The 17,942-nt window shown below is 56.3% G+C and overlaps 2 protein-coding genes across 6 annotated transcripts in view; both read right to left on the bottom strand.

Moving 5' to 3' along the window:
- ARHGEF17 (Rho guanine nucleotide exchange factor 17) overlaps positions 1 to 8,326 on the bottom strand; it is a 61,043-nt gene extending 52,717 nt beyond the window's left edge. The window contains exon 1 of the mRNA XM_007173754.2: positions 4,653 to 8,326. Coding sequence (XP_007173816.2) covers positions 4,653 to 7,847 — 3,195 coding nt within the window. The 5' untranslated portion in view covers positions 7,848 to 8,326. The remainder of the gene's footprint in view (positions 1 to 4,652) is intronic.
- Positions 8,327 to 12,967: 4,641 nt separating this feature from the next.
- P2RY6 (pyrimidinergic receptor P2Y6) overlaps positions 12,968 to 17,942 on the bottom strand; it is a 58,555-nt gene continuing 53,580 nt past the window's right edge. For 4 of the 5 annotated variants that reach the window (XM_057552792.1, XM_057552795.1, XM_007173699.2 and 1 more), the window contains one exon: positions 12,968 to 16,881. In XM_057552792.1, coding sequence (XP_057408775.1) covers positions 15,861 to 16,847 — 987 coding nt within the window. In that variant the 5' untranslated portion in view covers positions 16,848 to 16,881 and the 3' untranslated portion in view covers positions 12,968 to 15,860. Of the gene's footprint in view, positions 16,882 to 17,297; positions 17,626 to 17,942 lie in introns of all 5 variants that reach the window. The other variant, XM_057552794.1, reaches the window with a different exon arrangement.

Here is a 17,942-nt window from a genome sequence, read left to right as displayed (position 1 = left end):
GCTATTGTATCCCAGGGCCTCAGAGAGTGCCTGAGTGTCTAGGGGTTCAGTAAGTATTTGCTAAATGGATGAATGCATTGCCTTATCAAGGCCCACCCAAGTCTCTGAAACAAACTCCTAGGGCACACAACTTAACATATTCTTTCCCACCTACCAGCCTCTGCCCATGCTGTGCCCTCCCCCTAGAACCCCTCCCTCTCTTCTCTGGATATTCAAATTCTCCCAGTTTTCAAAGCCAAGCTCCAGACAGAGGCTCCTTCAGGAAGCCTCTCCTGCCAGCCCCCAGGCCACTCCCTCAACATCCTACAGCCCCTTGCAGGCTGCTACTAGATCCTGAATTCTCTTGAGTGTTTCGGCTCCCCAGGCAGCCTGGGGATGCCTCCACCCCACTGCGGGGCAGCATGTGTAGCCTGAAAGATCACAGATGGGCGGGAAGGAAGCAGGAGGGGCAAGTTCCTACACTAGGAGCCCCCTGGGGACAGGATTAGCAGCAGCCTCCCAGCCTCCCAAACCCAGCTGGTCCTGGAAATGTGGGGCTGGAAAATGTCAGACTCAACTCTGGTCCATCCCCCAACTCTTCCCTGTGGTGAAGGGAGGACGACCCATTCCTGGGCCACACTCCCCCAATAGCCCAGGGCGCTTAGGAAGGAGAGGGTGGGGGCAGGGAATAAACAGAGGAAAGGGACAGCCCTGTGCCTGTCCTCCCCCTCCCGCCCTCCTCCTGCTGGGTGACAAGACATTTAATTATAGATATTTGGTACCACTCAGAATTCTAAATGTCCTAATCGCCTCCTCTCCCAGAACCAGTTTCCATGGAAAAATCACAGCAAAGAGCCAAAGAGGGAAAGGAGAGAATCCCCACCCCTGTGGGTTCCCTGCCAAGGAGACAGAGTGAAGAAAGGTGACAAAGAGAGATGCAGCCTGGCGTTCCTCTGCAAGGCAAGGAGCTGGCTGGGCAAGCTGGGGATGGGAGCCATGTCTGCTGGGGGCAGGGGGCGGGGGCAAGGTCAGGGTGGTGCATGGACCTGGCTGTGCCCTGCCATACTATGGGACCTTAAAGTCGGCATTCTCCTTTCTGAGTCTTGAAGTTCTTCCCACCGCAAACATGGGCTCCAGTGAATTAAATAACTACCATGAAAGTGTTCAGACAGGGGTGTGCAGGTGATGCCCCCAATGCCCCCTGACCCTGCCCCATTACTCAGATGGTAGGCCAATTCCACCAAGAAACAGCGACCCTTCGGGCCTCTTCGCCTCTAAGACAATGACATTCTAGGATTCAGTCTGCAATTCTGACTGAATCTGAGAATCTGAGTCTGCAGTTCTAAGAATTCAGCCTTGTGAGATTCTCACAGCTTTCATTTTTGAAGAATGAAACATTCAGAGTGTCTGGCATATAGTAAGCACTTAATAAACGTTAGCCACTCTTACTGCTATTTCAATATGCTAAAGTTCTCTGAGTCCATCCATCTGATTCTGAGACATAAGTCACTTCCTATTTCTGGACTAGAGTTGTCACTTCTGTCAAACAGGTATCAGGTACCTGAGGGCAGAAGGTTAGATCATGAGACTGTACTTTAGGGCAGGATGGGAAGCCTTGGGATGAAGAGTCGCTGATCATCCAGGCGACTGTGGGCCTAAGTGGAAATGACAAGGGCTGTGGGAGGGAGCAGGGCAGGGAGGCTCCACAACTGGGCCTCCTCGCCCTCGCACATCCGTTCACGGAAAGCGACCATGAGTTATCCCTCACTCCCTGGGCTCCTAGGTTCTTACAGCTGATGCATAGAGCTGCCTTTCTCTCCCTTCCAGCCACACCCCAACTCCTCCTGTTTCCCTTGACCACCCTGCAGGCTGAGTCTCTCCTACAGAGCTTTAATGACCAGGCAAAGACCACCCACTGTACAGATGGGAAAACCGAGGCCCAAGATGACTCTGTCCAGGTCTCAGAGCAAGTCAGAGGCTAAGCCAGGTCTGGAACCAGGCTTCCTGCTCCCAACAGAGAGGCAGCACCACACAGAGGGCAAATACAGATTTTGGGGTGGGACAGACCTGACTTTGAGGGACTTCCTGCAGCCCAGGGGTGGGTCAGGGACCCCCTCTGTCCCCAGGGCCTCTCCTGCCAGCCCCCTGGCTGGGCTCACACTGGTTTCTGCCTCATCAGCAAAGCGTGACAGACTCTTCCCTTCTTATTCTGGAGCCCACACCACACCATCTCCACCCACAGGCCAGGGAGCGTGACTGGAGCCCTGGGCCCAAAACAAGGGAACATTGTCTCCTCCGTGAAGGCCAGAAGGAGGGCTGGACAGCTGTTCCCCATCCTCCTGGAGCCAGAAAGAAAGGGACAGCAGGAGGGATTCAGGCTAGCAGAAGGAAGAACTTCCAGGCTTTATGAGTGGGTGGGGAATTAGGGGATGGTGAATCTCTTCTGAGCTGACTGAAGTCCACCAGGTTATACTGAGGCCCAGAATGCCCGGCCCTGTGCTCAGAAATCAGTAGGGGGCAGGGAGGAGGGGCCAAGGCTGCTCACTGAGAAGCAGCTGAGGCAGTGGACCTTGTTTTTTTCCCTCTCCTGTCCCCAGGGAGGGCATGATCACACCATCCACTCACAGTACACAAGCCTGCCAGGCAGAGACCATTAACCCCATTTTACAGAAGGGGAAGGTGAGGCATAAAGCAGGGATGTGACTGATGCTAGGCCACACAAGGATCTGGAGCCAGGGCTCAAACCCTGCTCTTTCAATGACAGACTCACCAGTTCTCTCCCCTAAGGAGTAAGAGGGGATAGCGAGCTGGGCCTGGAGAGATAGGAGGACTGGAGTGAGCAAAGGCTTGGAGGCTGGAGAGAGCCTCCACTGAGGGCAGGGAGAAACCTGTGTTATGGGCAGATATGTCCCACCTCACACTCCCTAGGGGCAGCTGGGGTGGGGGGCTGAGATCCCTGTCCCACGTGATCCCTGAGGATCACGTGGGACAGGGAGACGATGTGATGAGAGTAGACCAGGAGCCAATTCTGCAAAAACTCCCACCTCCTCTCTGGGTCTCAATGCCTCTTCTTAGTAAGGAACAGTCCCCCTCCCCCCAGTCTCCCCGAGTCCCTTGGTTCACCCCTGCTCTCTCCCAGAAGAGATAATTATATGGGAAAAGCACCTGGGGATGGGGCCCCTGGCAGGAGCTGCCCCTGCTGTCACCCTCCCCCACCCCCACGTTCCAAAGACAACTGGCACTGGAGTTACGGGCACCTGAGCTGCCCTACCAGGCTCTCAGAAAGAAGGACAGGTCCAAAATGTCCCCTCTCCCCACTCCCTGCCTACTGACTCTGCAGCCTCTGTGAGAGACACCAGAGCCAGGACCGGGGAACTAGAGACAGCAGAGAGAAACAAAGAGAGAGTTTAGAGGGGCCGTGAGAGCACTGAGAACCGGTAGTAACCAAAGTAGTCCAGGGTTTAGGGTTTCCAGGCTCCTCACTCTGGCAGGGAACACAGTGGGAGCACAGGCCATGGCTGAAATAACCCCAGGCCATCTCCACTCTAAGCCCAAAACCCAGAGCCTCAAATCTAGCTTCCAGCTGGGATGCCACGGCACCACACTGCCTAGAACCCATCTGAACCCACAGCCCAAACTCCAGGGACAGCTGAAGCCAGAAAGAAGTGGAGGCCTCAGGGAGAGCGAGTCCCCCGGGGCCTGGGGTCTGACAGGGGAAGGAGGAAGCATCTCAGAGTCACCAGGAAGGGGGTGGGGTGGGGAGAAGATGCAAGCCGGCAGGATGGGGGACCAGCGCCCCCATCCTGACCCAGAAAGGCAGCCCTGCCTGTGGGGGCCAGAACCACTCCCAGCCTCTCTCAAGGCCCCTCTCTGCTGAACTTCAGCAGCTGCTCGCTGACCCTGCCCTCCCTTAGAGGTACCCGTTCTAACTGGAGGAGGCTTTAGCAGACTTCAGGCCCAAAGAGTGTCCCAATTCCAACCCATGGACTCCCCACAAATCTGTGCAGCACAGCTGGAAGGAGAAATAGGCACCACCTTGTCCACAACCCTCCTGATTTTACAGATGGGGAGGTTGAGTCACCTAGAAAAGCCAGGGCTGCCAATGTACTTTATGAAGCCCTCTCCACTGCTCCATAAAGTAATGCCTTGTACCTCTCCAATTCTCCCAGGCCCAGGTTCAGACCCAGATTTTGATCTGACACAGGAAAGCCACGTGAGTAAATGGCAAACCCATGTCAACTGTGGGCCCCTGAGCCCAAACATCCTACAAGGGGTTTGGCCAATAAGGCAGCAAGGCTCTTGAGAAAGTTCCATCACCCTCACATCTCCTTATGTATTGATAACAAAGAACCAGCTAGGAATCTTTAAAACCAGTCCCTGAAAAACATCTAAAGGACCTGATTAGAACCCTTTGTAATTATCACCCAGAATACCTTAGAGCAGATAAGAACCTCTGACATTAGTACCAGCAGAAGCCTGAAGCCTCTGGGGCCTGAGAAGACAGGAGCCTTGTGTCATTAACACTCTTAAAACTGCCTGGGCACTTCCAGAACCAGAGAATCTCCCTCAGACCTGGGCACCTGCCCAATGAGCACACTCAAGAGACTCCTGCATAAGTCACTGTCCCTGGCACTCCTTCAGCCCCACCCCAAAGGCCCCCCACAAAGACTCACCACTTGTGGCTTGCTGCAGCACTTGCTGGCTGGAGCAGGCTCATCTGGAGCCCGGACTGCCTCAAGGGGCTTGGCCTCGGCAGAGGGCGGTGCAATCGGAGTCAAGCAGGGCATATCCACTGGCACTGGGGCAGGGACCTCACTAGAGTGGAGGGTCAGCATGTACTGCTTAGTGACGTCCTCAAGAGACGGTGCCTGCAACGTGGGGTGGGCTTGGGCAGGGAAGCCCATGGGCTCTGGTACAGCCACAGGGGGGCCAACGGAAGTCGGTGGCTCAGGCACCATGATAGGCGTGAAGGTGGACGGCACACTGGCATGACGAACGTGTTTGGAGGAGGGTCGGGCCCGAGACAGGCTGCCAGCCTGGTCCTGATTGCCCTCCTCTCTCGGTAGCTCCTGATGACTGCTCCGAGCCGGGCGCTTCTTGGAACCACGGCGGATGAGCCGTGGGGACAGAACGTCAGCCAGTTTTGGGTCAAGGTGGAAGTCACGGTGGGCAGTGGAGGAAGCAGGCGGGGCCTCAGGTAGGGCCCTCTCAGACTGTGCCCGGCCCCTGGCAGGACTGGGCTCTTCTGGTTCTGCCCGCCGCTCTGTGAGGATGGGCTCACTGCTGGACGGAGGCAGCATGGGCTCGACCTCTCTGATGGGCTCCCCTCCAGGGCCCTCGAATCCAGGCCCAGCCAGCTCCCCACGGCGGCTGGGGTCACTCAGAGATTTCTTCTTGGGGGCTTTGCCAGCAACCCTGTCATCCACCACACACCCTAAGGCACCAGGCCCCTGAACAATGCTCTGAATGACCTCTTGGTATCCCTTGCTCTCTTCACTGCCCACAGACCAGTCACTGTGGCCGCTGGTCAAGCCCTCGTCCACAGCTGGGGCTGCTGGAAGCCCTGTCTTGGGGCTCAGCGAGCCCAGGAGGTTGCTATCCACGGAGAACCCAGAGGGCTCCTCAGAGGTGGCAGCCCGGTGGCGCTGTGGAATTGGGTCACTCAGAGATCGGTAGGCCTCACCTGCCTCCCCATTGCTCAGTTCAGTCCCACCAGGGCCTGAAGGTGGGACTTTGCGTCTCCGGCGGAGGGCACCTGGTGTGGGAGGGGCATCAGAGGACACCAGGGCCCACCCTCCCAGACTGTCTTCAGCCCCAGGGCCATGGTGGTTGGTCTGGGCTGAGGATGAGGAAAGGGGTCGCCACACCCCTGCGGTACCCAGGCTGCAAAATGCTGAAACAGGAGGCTCAGGGTCTGCCCCAATACCCTCATCTGTCAGACTAGACTCAGGGCCGGAGAGCTCTTCCTGGGACCGCTGCCCTCGGATTACGTCTCCTGCCCAGTCAGGACTTCCAGGGAGGACATCACTTCCATCATCCTGCTGGGCACCCATGCGCTGGATCTTCTCAAAAACCTGACGGGCCTCTTGAACATACTGATCTTGGACGACGAGGGGCAGTGGATCCTCCTCAGCACCTGGGCCTGCCAGCAGGAGTTCAGATGAGCTGGGCTTCAGGGCACTGGTGCGGAGTAGGCAGCGGGCCATGGGCTTCTCAGAGCAAGTAAATGACTTTGCCCTTCGAAGGGTGGCCGTCAAGTCCTTCAGTGTGGGGCGAGTGCCAGGTGATGCTGGGGCTGGGGAGGGCATGGGCTCAAGTTGCCCCACAGAGCCACCTGCTGATGGTGAATCTCTGCCATCTAAGGGGCCGCTCCCAAGGTCCTCATGTCGCCCACCAGGCTTTCGGACCCTCAGCTCTGAAAGGTCTGAACGCAGGAAACTGAGTAGTGTCAGGGTCTCTGAGGCAATATCTGGATTCGACAGGGACTTCCGTTGCCGGCTCTTGTCCAGCTCCAATCCTCCGTCCCTCAACGCTCTCGTGGTGACCACAGGTCCCTTGGCGCGGGTTCGAGCCTGGGGCCTTAGAAGCCCTTCCCCAGCTCCAAAGCTAGGGGAGCGATACACGCCCCAGCTCCCAGAGCCCCGGCTAGCCCACAGGTCCTCATCTTTGAGAGTCTCTGTGCTGGAATAACGGCTGCTACCACGAGAGCCTGCTGGGCTGGCCAGATACGTGGGAAAGCTCACTTTGGCCACGCGTAAAGTTCCCCCCCCAGTGTCTGACAAGGGCCGAAGTCCTTCTTGGGGACCTGGTACACAAGGAGAAAAGCCAGTACCCCACTCCTGGGGTCCTTCCTCGCTAGGGGCTCTTGGAGATGTTGGGGGATCGGGGCTCCTGGCTCCCCTTGCTGAGTCCATGCTGCCCAGATTTAACCCATAACTGTCCGGCCTACAGTCCTTATCCAGGAGGGAGCTTCTAGACCTGGGCCCCGGCTTCCCTCCCCAGCAGTGGCCGCCCTCACCGTCTTGGTCCTCGTCACTACCTGAGGAGTGGCCGCCGTGGTAGGCCGGACTCTGCGCCCCGGGCTGCGGCGGCGGCGGGCCCTCCTCTTCCTCCTCGCTGGAGCTGGCAGTCCGACTGCTGCTGACAGGATAGGAGGAAACGATGGAGGAGGAGGAGGAGCGGGAGGCCCGGGCCCAGGCCTGCGGTTGGGAGAAGCTATGCCAAGAATGTAAACCATCCGCCGGACGCTGCGCTCGCTCCTGTTGCTGCTGCCGCCGCCTCCTCCCCTCGGTCCCTGGGCCCGGCAGCGGCCGCGCCGAACGCAGGCCCGCCAGGGGGAAGCATGTCCGAGGAGGTGGCGTCGGTGGCTGCCGGGGTTCCCGGGTCGTGGGCTCCCACGCGGCACCGTCGGGGCTGGGCGTCCCCGAAGCCTCAGAGTCGGCACTGGGCCGCCTGGATCCAGGGCCACCGAAGAGCTTGCGCATCTCGGTGACGCTGGGCCAGGCCCCACGCGCGGCTCCCTCCGCCGCTTCTTCCGCAGCCCCGGGGGAAACGCCCCCGTCTCGGGCCCCAGTGGCGTTGTCGTCCAGATGCTGCGCGTCGAAGCGCCTGGAGAGCTGGCGCACCGACGGCGAGAGGCTACGGAGCGGGCGCGGCTGCGCGGGGGCGGCCGGGGGCCCAGACGCCAGCTTGGACACGCGCCGGGAGGGCTGGCCCGGGACGTCCGAGACCGGCCGGCACGAGGCGCGGCGCCGCAGCCCGGAGGTGTCCGTTGCCTCCTCCCTCGGCCCTGGCCCGCCGCTCCAGCGCTCTAGCAGCTTGAACGAGACACTGCGATAAAGCTGGGGCCGGGGCGCCCCGTCCGCCATGGTGGCGGCACTCACTCTGGGGGGGCTGGCCTCGGGGAGCCGCGGCCAACCCCCCCTGCGCCCCCGCCCCAAAGGAGCGCAGCGGCCGGGGTCCGAAGGCCTGGGTCCCGCAGCCGCAGTGCGAGGCGGTTAGCGGGGAAAGGGTGCAGGGACCGGAGCACAGGTTTATCTGCTGCGGCTCAAGTTTCTGCGCCCGCGGGCCGCATCGGCTCCATCCCGCGCGACCCCTCCCGCCTCAGAGTCGACTCCCGGGCCCAGCCCCCGCCTCTCCCGGTGCGACCCGGAGCATCGTGGCCCGACCCGGTACTGGCTGGATCCCAGCGCTCCGTTCCTCGGCTCTGCGCCCGCCCGCCAGCCGGCCTGCCTGCCTCCCCTCGCGCTCCCGCTCCGGCTCCCGCTTCCTCCCTCCAGGCTGCCTGCTCCTCGCTCCCTTTTGTTGCGAATAAACTTTGTGGCGGAGGAAAGGGGGTGGGGGGCGGGGCCTCGCGCCCAAAAGAGGGGGTGGGCTCCCGGCGCGCTCTAGTCTGGGAATCGGGAGTGAGGGGGAGGGGAGGGAATCGGGAAGGAGCGGAAGGAGAAATAAGACTGCTTGAGCACAGGCTAACTGAAGCGACCCTCCAGATGAGCCCCTCGGGAGCTCAGGGGGCAGAACTGCCCCCCATCCCCCCAGCACTCGCTGCAACACGCAAACTCTGAGTGTGGTCGGCTCCGCAGGCGTACAGTCGGGTTGGCGCACCCTCTGCATTCGGGCGGAAATGCCTCCTGCCCAAGGGACCCCAACATGGCAACCTCGGACCCAAAAACTCTCGTACACAACACCGACACTCAGGTACACGCAGAAACACTCTCCCAGCCGAGAGACTCGCCTCCAGGGGGAGCGGTGCGCGCCGCAGACCAACCCGGGCGCTTGCAGCTCCCTGTCCCGCCCCTTCACCCCGCCCAGGCCACGCCTCCTACCAGGTCCTTCGCTGCGAATCCCTCTGTAACTGCGACCGGGTCCAACCCCTGGCGCCCCCAAACGCCCCGCCTCTCCCACCTCTGCCGCCAGTCCAGCTCTGACTGTTCCCCCACCCTCCCCAAGCCGCTCCAGGGGCCCCCCCACCCTTTGTGACCACGCCCCCACGTTTCCAGCCGCTTGCCTTGTACCCCGCCCCCTCCTTCTCCAGGTCTCTGGGGTACGCGGCTCTAGCGCCGTCTACCGGCCGGATTCGCCCACCCCCGTGGAGCCTTGGACGACTAAAGCTGCACCCGCCACAGAAAAAAAACAAACAAACCCGGAGAGTTGGGAAGACTTCACTTCCTTTACTTCCTTCTAGTCGTTAACTAGTCCCTTCAGGAGCCGTTTCAAACCTATTCCCTTCGCAAAGTGCACTGCCCTTCCTTCGACTTCACACACAAAAGGCGCTTTGACGGGAACGCCCTCGATTTACCACTGCCAAACCTACACTCCTACCTGACTCCCATCCGCCCTCCTGTCAGGCAAGGTGTGGGTGGCTTCTACCGCTTCACACCACCCTTGGAGGTAGATCTTATTGCCCCTTCTCTGTGGGTCATGAAGAACTTTGACCAGTGTCAAAGTCAGGAAATGGCAGCTCCTGGTATGACTCAAATTCAGATTTCAAGAGCTTTAAACACCATGCTCCTCCAGAGAGCCTGTGCTGGTTCCAGATCCCTGATGAGCCCCCAGCAATATCCTCCTCCTCCCTGGGCCTGGGATCAGCCTCCCCAGGAACAGCGGACACTCATGTTACCCTTAGCCCAAGAGGACTGTGGCTGGGCCCCATTAGCTAGGAGGCCCTGGGAGCAGGAGGCCCTGGTCCAGATGAACAGGCAGGGCAGGGTGCAGGGCAGGAAGGTAGACACTCAGGGATTGCCTGACTACCGCATGAGACACGGAGGACTCAGCGAGAACCCCAGGGCCCTGCTTGCTGCTTCCCTTGGGTTGTGGGAAATAACTGTAGGGAGAAAGCTCTTCCTCTTTGAGTTGAGACCAGCCTCCAATAAGTCCCTCAACTCAACCTTATCTCCTCTCTGTCTCAAAGGGGCCAGCTATCGTTCACTCTTCAATGGGAAATTGATAACAAGGAAGAGAGCTCTGTCTGGCCTATTGCCTCTCTGCCCTTTCCTTGCTGTGTGACCTTGGGTAAATCCCTGCACTTCCCTGGGCCTCAGCTGCCTCATCTGAAAAGTATGGAGTGGGTTTAAGTTTCCCCAAGGGAAACTCTGCCTCTGCCTCTCTCTGACTCTATTTGAAATCAGACTCTTGTCTCTTCTAGGTTGTTTTGGTATGGTGGAGGGGACCCTCATCTTGGAAGTCACTGCTCCCCTCCAATAATAATGATGGCCCCTGCCATCTGAAATTTGTAATTTTCCAAGCTCTGTCACACTTGGTCATTTTCTGTCTTCACGTCACTTCTGGGATAGAGGATAGAGTTTTTTATTCCCAAATCACAGATGGGGAAGCTGATGGAGAGGAGCAGAGACTCAGGTCACAGGCTCCCAGCGCCCTGCAGCTTGGCCTTGAGATGGGCTAGTTGGGGCCTTTGGACCAGGAATCCCCTTGGTGGGGAGGGAGGGTGTTTAAGGACCTACGCTGGGCCTCCACCCAATGGGAAGCCCACCCAATCGGAGATTGGCTTGGCTGCTTACGGTACTTCATGAGTGCTTCCCCCCACCAGCCCCTTCTGATTCAGGATGAGACAAAGGCATCTTCCAGGCACAGAGAGGGCCTGGGTGTTTTTAACCCTCAGAATATTCATCTAGAAGGGGTCTGGAAGCACTGGGTGCCAGGGCGGAGAGCAACACCAAGCCGGGCCCAATGCAGGCACCCTCACAGATGTGACAGGTGACCCTCAGCGTGTTGCTCTTTTCCTTTGGGCCTCAGGCTCCTCACCTATGAAAGGGGAATGAAAACAATAACCCATCTACCCAGTGAGTTGTGGTGACCCAGCAATATCAGGGCTGTAGAATCCCTTGGGGAAATGAAGATAGGAAGATTGTGATGGTCACAGTCAAGGCCAATGATGGGCCTCAGGCACTTAAGAGGGAGAAAGATGAGGAGTGAGAGGACTCCAAGAAGCAATGAGCTCCGGACAGGAGCTGTCTTAGGGGGAGTCTGGCTCCTAACTCCATTCCAAAGTCAAATAGAATTGACCCGAGATTGTCCCCTTTCCTGTATAATTAGGCCTCAAGTGCACAGAATTGGATTATATGTAACCTTTTGTTCATGACACATTCTCACCAGATAGTTAATTGATTCCCATCAAAAAACAAAACAACTAGGGCCTTTACAATGTTCTGTATCTCATAGTTCTCCCATCACTCATTCTCCTGCTGCTATCCCGCCACCCACGATAACCATCACCTCCTGTGTTCAGCATTCCCTTGCTTTCCTTTTTATATAGTTTTATTGCATCTGTGTATTCCTTCAAAGTATATATTTTCATTTAGTTATTTAAAACTTTATAAAAAGGGCATCTTGCTGTGTATAATTTTTGGGGATTTCTTTGCACTTGATATACTGCTAAGATTTATCCACTTTGCATGTCGGTATAGTGCATTCTGGCTCTGTGTTAACATTCCAATGTGTGAATATAGCACAATGTATTCATCCACTCTCTCATGGATGGGCATTTGGGTGGTTCCAGCTGTTTGCGCTTGTGAACAGTGCAGCTCAGCGTTGTGCATGACTTCACGTGCACATGCGCAGAAGTGCTGGAGCAACAGCTATGCTGTTGTTCAACGTTGGAGAGGCATTGTCAAGCTGGGGTCGAATACCTCTTCTATGTTTTTTGATGATGTGTTTCCTTTTCTGTGAAGTGCCTGTTTGTGTCTCCTGCCCATTCTTCTCTTGGATTATAATACTCTTTTGTACTTTATGAAAATTATGCCCTAACTTTTCCATGCTCCATACCTCTGGGGGCATAGGGAGGGCTAGTAGTATTAACATTATTTTACAGGTAAGGAAACTGGCTCAGAGAAGTGAAGGGGGCTTGTTCAAAGTCAGAGCCAGAAACAGCCCTTCTGCACTGAGGCCCAAAGACCTCAGCTAAGAAACCTTCTCTTCACCTCAAGCTGAGTTAAGGCTCCCCTGGTCCTCAGCCTCTATTGGTCCCTGACCATTCCAGGAGCTTTTTGTCTCCTTAGTGACACCTTCCTTGTCCCCTGGCCCTCTTTATGTTCTTCTGAGCTCTCCTGCCTGGTTGTAATGATCCAGATATGTATGTGTTTATTTCATTATTGCCATCCTCCATCAGACTAGGAGCTCACTGAGGGCAGGGACCCAATGCTCAGCATGATGCTTAGCATACAGTAGGTGCTCAATAAATGTTGTTTGCTGGATGAACTGTTTCCTTGTCTGCACCCCCAGCCCTTGGATTCTTTCTGAGGGTAGGGCTGGGTCTGAGCTGGAGGGAGGAGCCAGCAGCATCCTTGCTAGGACAGATCCAATGCCCCTGGGCTTTTCCTGCTTGGCATGGAAGTCTCCTGAGACAAACCCTGGTTCCTGACTCTCTGGCTCCCCCGTCTTGGCCTTGCCCCTCTGGCTCCCTGTCCTCAACCTCCAGCAGCCAACACTCACGGGTTTCCTGTCTTGGAAGCTCCTTCCCTGGGCCTGGCCTCCTTTGGAATCTTCCTCTCTCTCTTCTTCCCCACCCAGCATCTCCACTTCCTCCCCTCCAGCTGCTCCTTGACTCACCTGCCTCCACTGCGCCATCATGCCACCATCATTCCGAAACCCCAGGCTTTGACCCTCTACCTCTCTGGCTCCTCCTTCTCCCCAGCACCCTGATGCTAGAGTTCCCAGGACTCTGTCCAGGCCCTCTCTTCTTACTCTCTTCCTCAGGAAGCCCATCCACTCCCTCAGCCTCAGGCCAAAAGTGGGATGACCACTCCCCAGCCTTTGCCACTCTTCTAAGAAGCCTTCCTGGTGTCTCCAGACCCTGTTGACTCCTAGCTCCTACTTAGGTGGAGGCCTCAGCCTCCCGCACCAGGCTGGACCTTGTCCCCCTCCCAGTCCAGGACACTGCCTGGCCTCCACCGAGGTCCACCATCTCAGTAGGCATACTGAGTAAAGGGATTAGTTTTGGCTGTGGGTAACAAAGGCCTGAAAAACTGGTGGCTTAAAAAAGATAGACATTTATTTCTCTCTCATGCAAAAGTCTGGATTTAGGTGGCCCCAAACTGGAATGGTCAGAAACGCAAGCTGCTTCTCATGTTCCAAGATGGTGCTCCAGCTGTGACATCACAATGTAAGCAACAAGAAGGGAAGGGAGGCCAGACACCACCTGTCTCTTAAAGACATTCCCTCCTCCCATATTAAACTGCCTTAGGGCATTTGGCTTATATCCCATGGACCAGGAGTACTTTATCTGGCCATACCTAGCTGCAAGAGAGGCTAGGAAATGAAGTTTTCATCCTAGGAGACTGTGCCTAGCTAAAAGAGAATTGACATTGGTTGGCACAACTTCCTAGGGGTCCCCAGTTACTAGGACTGGGTGGGACATGTGGGCACTTGGAAGTCAGGTGAAGAAAGGAAAGGGGAGGGAAGGGAGGGTGAAGCAGGGGAGGATCTAGTATTTGGGTTAGAGAAAGGCTGTGTGACCTTAGTAAGTCAGTTCCCACATCCGGGTCTCAGCTTCCCCATTATAAGGTATTATAAGGATTAAATGAGAAAATGAGTATACCACACGTTGCATGGTTCCCGGAATCCACAGAGCCCGGCCAATGGCCACTACTGTCCTTCCGGCTCCCCAGTGCTTCCCTGGCCGGCAGCCTTTTCCTCTCTAGCCCTGCTAACTCTCCAGCTTCATATCAGGCCACAGCTCCGCCTATCCTTCCTCCATGCCTTTGTTTGTGCTGTTCCCTGCACCAGGGAACACCCTTACCCTTTTTCTTTCAGTGTAATTACATCTACCCTTTAAGACCCAGCTGCACCGCTCCTTCCCCCAGGAAGTCTTCCGCAACCCCTTTGGTTCCTCCTGCCCCTCACCACACTCCACCCCTGTCTGTGTCGTCTCTGTCCCCGCCAGCAAGCAGTCCTTCCCAGAGTAAGCCCCCCCCCACCACCACCTGCCCTGCCCTGCCCCTCCATCACCGAGAGTGCTCTGGGTTAAAGTGAGAAGGGAGAAGGGCGGTGGGGAAGAGGAAAAGAACAAAAGGAGGGGGAAGGGAAGGAGGAATTCAAGCCTCCCAAATGGTGCTTGGAATCCCTTCCTGGTCCTGGCATGTAATAAATGATTTTTCCTTCTTATAGGAACAGATGGGGCTCATGGATTATGGCTCTTATTCTCAAAAAAGTGTGCTGAATTTTTTTTTCTTAAAAGACTAGCTGCCTCCTAGCTAAAGGAGAAAGAAAAACCCTTGCAATCTCCCCTGCTTAAAGCTCCTTGTTTAGAAACCTCCTATGCCTATTCCTAGAGACAGACCCTAGAGGAACTTGTGTGAGCAAAAGGCGAAACCATTATAACAGTAGCATTCATTGCATGCCTACTATGTTCCAGGCGTTGTTCTAAGTGCTTTGCACATATTAATTAATTTAATCCTCACCACAACTTTACAAAATAGGTACCATTATTACTCCCACTTTACAGTTATGGAAGTTAAGGTATGAAGAAGTTAAATAACTTCCCCAGAGTAACACAGCTAGTAAATGATAGACCCAGGATACACACCCAGGTGATCTGGCTCTGGGGTCTGAACCTTTTATGCTATTCTGCCTTGCAAGGGAAGCTGGGAATGGAATTTACCTGTGGCCCACAATTTCCACTCTTGGAAAAGTAACCAAGGGGTCACAGTTCTTGGCATCCTGCTGGGACAGTCATCTGGGACTCGCTGCCGCGCTCAGCCTGGGCCGTTGGCGGAGGCCCTCTGCCTTCTGCTCCCCCATCTCTTAGTCCCCCGTGACAGGCAGCTGAAGAGCCTGGTCTCAGATGCAAGATGGGTAACACCTGGACTGCTTGGCACAGCATTGCACTATATGGGGACTAAGAACCAGTCTCTGTCTTCTGATGTCCCCACACATCTGTCTCACTGTGACCCAAAGAATCAAATTGCCTTCTGTCCAAATTGTCAGCCTCTCCAGCAAGGACACTTTCAATGGATCCCCAAGATGGGTTGGGGCCTGGTTTTCTCCCTTCCTCCACCAGCTGCAAGCACACGTCAGACATAACTGTGGAGTTTAACTCCTGCAGAGCCCTTCTGTAAAGGTCCCCTTGGCTGAACAGCCTTGGAGATTAGGCAGGGCTAAAAGAAAAATACTGAAGAAGTTGTACAGTCCTTCCCCTCCCTGCCTTGTCCCTCTGCCCTTTCCTCTCCCCGCTCTAACCTTCTAAGCTGGAAGACTCCCTTTGCCATGGCTGGTTCTGCCGGTACTGGGTCTGTGTGACATACTAGCAGCCATGGGCTGGCCAGATTGTTCCACAGGAGGAAAACAGATCTGGGAGGAGGGAATAAGGAATGGAGGAGTAGTGAGTGGGGATGGGGTGGGGTTGTGTGTGGAGATGAGGACAAGGAGCAGAGAGGATGAGGAGCGGCGTCAGAGGAGTACCAAATGAATGAATGGAACATAGCACATCCCCCAGAGATCTCATATTCATCCCTCAAAACCCAGCTCAAATGGCCCTTCCCAGAAGCTCTCACTCCCCCCCCCCACCTTCTCTTACTCCCTTTATTGGTGACTCCAAAGTATGCAGCATACTCCTCAGTTACAGTACATGTCGTACCATATCTTTGTGAGCAGCTTAACTCTCTCCCCAACTCTCCATGGCTTCTTGAGACCTTCTGGAGAACCAGACCCAGGCTTGTCTCTCTGTACCCACAGGGCCTGGTTCAGAAAAAGGGCTTAATAAATAGTTGTTGGTGAAGTTTTGGGGTCTGTGGGGGGTCTCACTCTATGCCCAGCTGAGCTAAGCTCTAATTCTTTGCATGGTTTGGGGCTGGTGGAGCTTCTGGTGTCCCAGCCACAGTGGCAGACACAATGGTTGCCCAGACCCCACGTGTCCTGCCCCAGTGGACTCAGCGACCCTGTCGCTGCCACTTGGCTGTGAGTTTCTGTAGCAGCTCATGTGGCCGCTGGCGGAACTTCTTCTGGGTGAAGTAGAAGAGGATGGGGTCCAGCACACTGTTGGCACTGGCGAAGGGCCGCGTGCCCTTGTAGGCAGCCGCGAAGGCCTCCAGCACAGGGCAGGGGAGGCCGGGCGTAGAGCGCACTGCCAGGTAGGCTGTCTTGGTGATGTGGAAAGGCAGGAAGCTGATGGCAAAGGCAGCTGCCACCACCACAGCCATGCGGGCTGCCTTGCCACGCCGCTCCCGGGCCACAGGCCCTGCTGGTCCGTCCTGGCGGCACAGACGACGGGCCAGGCAGCAGTAGCAGGCCAGCAGGGCAACAAAGGGCAGCAGGAAGCCGATGACTGTGAGGGCCATGCCATAGGGCATGTAGTGGGTGGCCAGGGCAGGTGGGCTCAGGTCATAGCAGACCGTGCGGTTACGCTGGATGCCTGTGGCAGCAAAGAGGGCTGTGGGCAGGCACTGGGTCGTCACGGCCAGCCATACAGCCCCACACACTAGCCAGGCAGCCCGGCGGCCCCCACGCTTGTGCCAGGGGGCCAGAGGGTGGCAGATGCCTAGGTAACGCTGGAAGCTGATGCAGGTAAGAAAGAGGATGCTGCCGTGTAGGTTGGCATAGAAGAGGAAGCGGACCAGGCGGCAGGCGAGGTCTCCGAAGGGCCAGTGGTCACCTTGGGCATAGTTGTAGATGAGCAGGGGCAGGGAGCAGGCATACAGCAGGTCCGCCAGGGCCAAGTTCAGGGTGTACACGGCCGTGCGGGTCAGGGCCCGGCGGGATGTGCAAATCTGGGCAATGACGCAGGCGTTCAGTGGCAGGCCGGCTGCCAGCACCACCGAGTACACAGGTGGCAGCAGTAGCCGCTTGAAGTTCTCTTGGTAGACGCAGGTGGTGGGCGGCAAGCCCAGGGCCTGGCCTGTGTCATTGTCCCATTCCATGGCTGTTCAACTGGACTTCCTACATCCAGAGATGCTGGGGAAGCAACATACAATCTGTCAGTGGCCACACTCATTGACCACCCAGTAGGCCCCTGTCCCTCTCTGGGCCTTGATCTCCCCACCTGAACCATCTCTGATACTCACCACCCCACGGAAGCCCTCCACAGCCCTCACTTTAAGGAAACCTGGAATACAATAAAGCTCAAGCTTGGGAGAAATCCAATTCACTTTCTTGCTGTAATATTCATTTCCTACCAACCTTCTTGGTGAATTTCTATTCATCCTTCAAAACCCTAGTCAAATGTCTCCTCTGTAAGTGAAGATTGACAGACTTTGGTTTGAATCCCAACTCTGCTACTTACTAGCTATGTGAACTTGGGCAAGTGATATGATGTACCTTATCTGAGTCTCAGTTTTCCCATCTGAAAAATGGGGGAATGATGCACCCACCTGTCAGGATGTCATGAGGTTAGAGGCACTAAATCATGCCATGCAGGGCTTCCCTGGGCTCCCTGGAGTTTGGAGATTGTGGTCACGGTGGGCCTGCTTGTCTATCTCTTCCCCACAGACTGCGAAGCTCCTGAGGAGAAGTGCCAGGTCTGGTGCCTCTCTGTGTCTGAGAGCCCAAACTGGGGCCCAGGGCAGGGAAGGCCCTGGTAATTAATTAATCAGCATGAGCAGAATGTCCACACTTCTGAGCTAAGGACAGTGCCCACCTCCTCAGCCTGGACTCCACCTTCCAAAGCCATGGTCATTCTTTTGGCTGCAGTCTTCCTATCTGTAAAATGGGGGAAGGAGGTGATTTAGGAGTTCCCTAAATCCTCCCACGGGACTTTTGGCTACAAAGGCGTGTCTGGCTGAGCCACTGGGGCCACAGCGCCTCCTGGTGGCAAGAGTGAAAACCGCTTCCTCCGAAGGCAAATGGCTGAGGGACCAACCAACTCCACAGCTACTTTACAGAGAGGGAAATCCAGGCACAGTGAGGGGCACTGACCGCTCAATCTTAGTGAGTTAGAAGCAGAGCCAGAACCAGAACCCAACTGACTGACTAAGAGGAGGCAACTTAGTGCGACCCATGGACATGAAGTATAGAGG

This window comes from Balaenoptera acutorostrata, chromosome 9, assembly GCF_949987535.1.
Source record: "Balaenoptera acutorostrata chromosome 9, mBalAcu1.1, whole genome shotgun sequence".
Lineage (NCBI taxonomy): Eukaryota > Metazoa > Chordata > Mammalia > Artiodactyla > Balaenopteridae > Balaenoptera > Balaenoptera acutorostrata.
The sequence above is the reverse complement of the archived record's forward strand: the minus strand, read 5'-3'. Positions and strand labels throughout refer to the sequence as shown.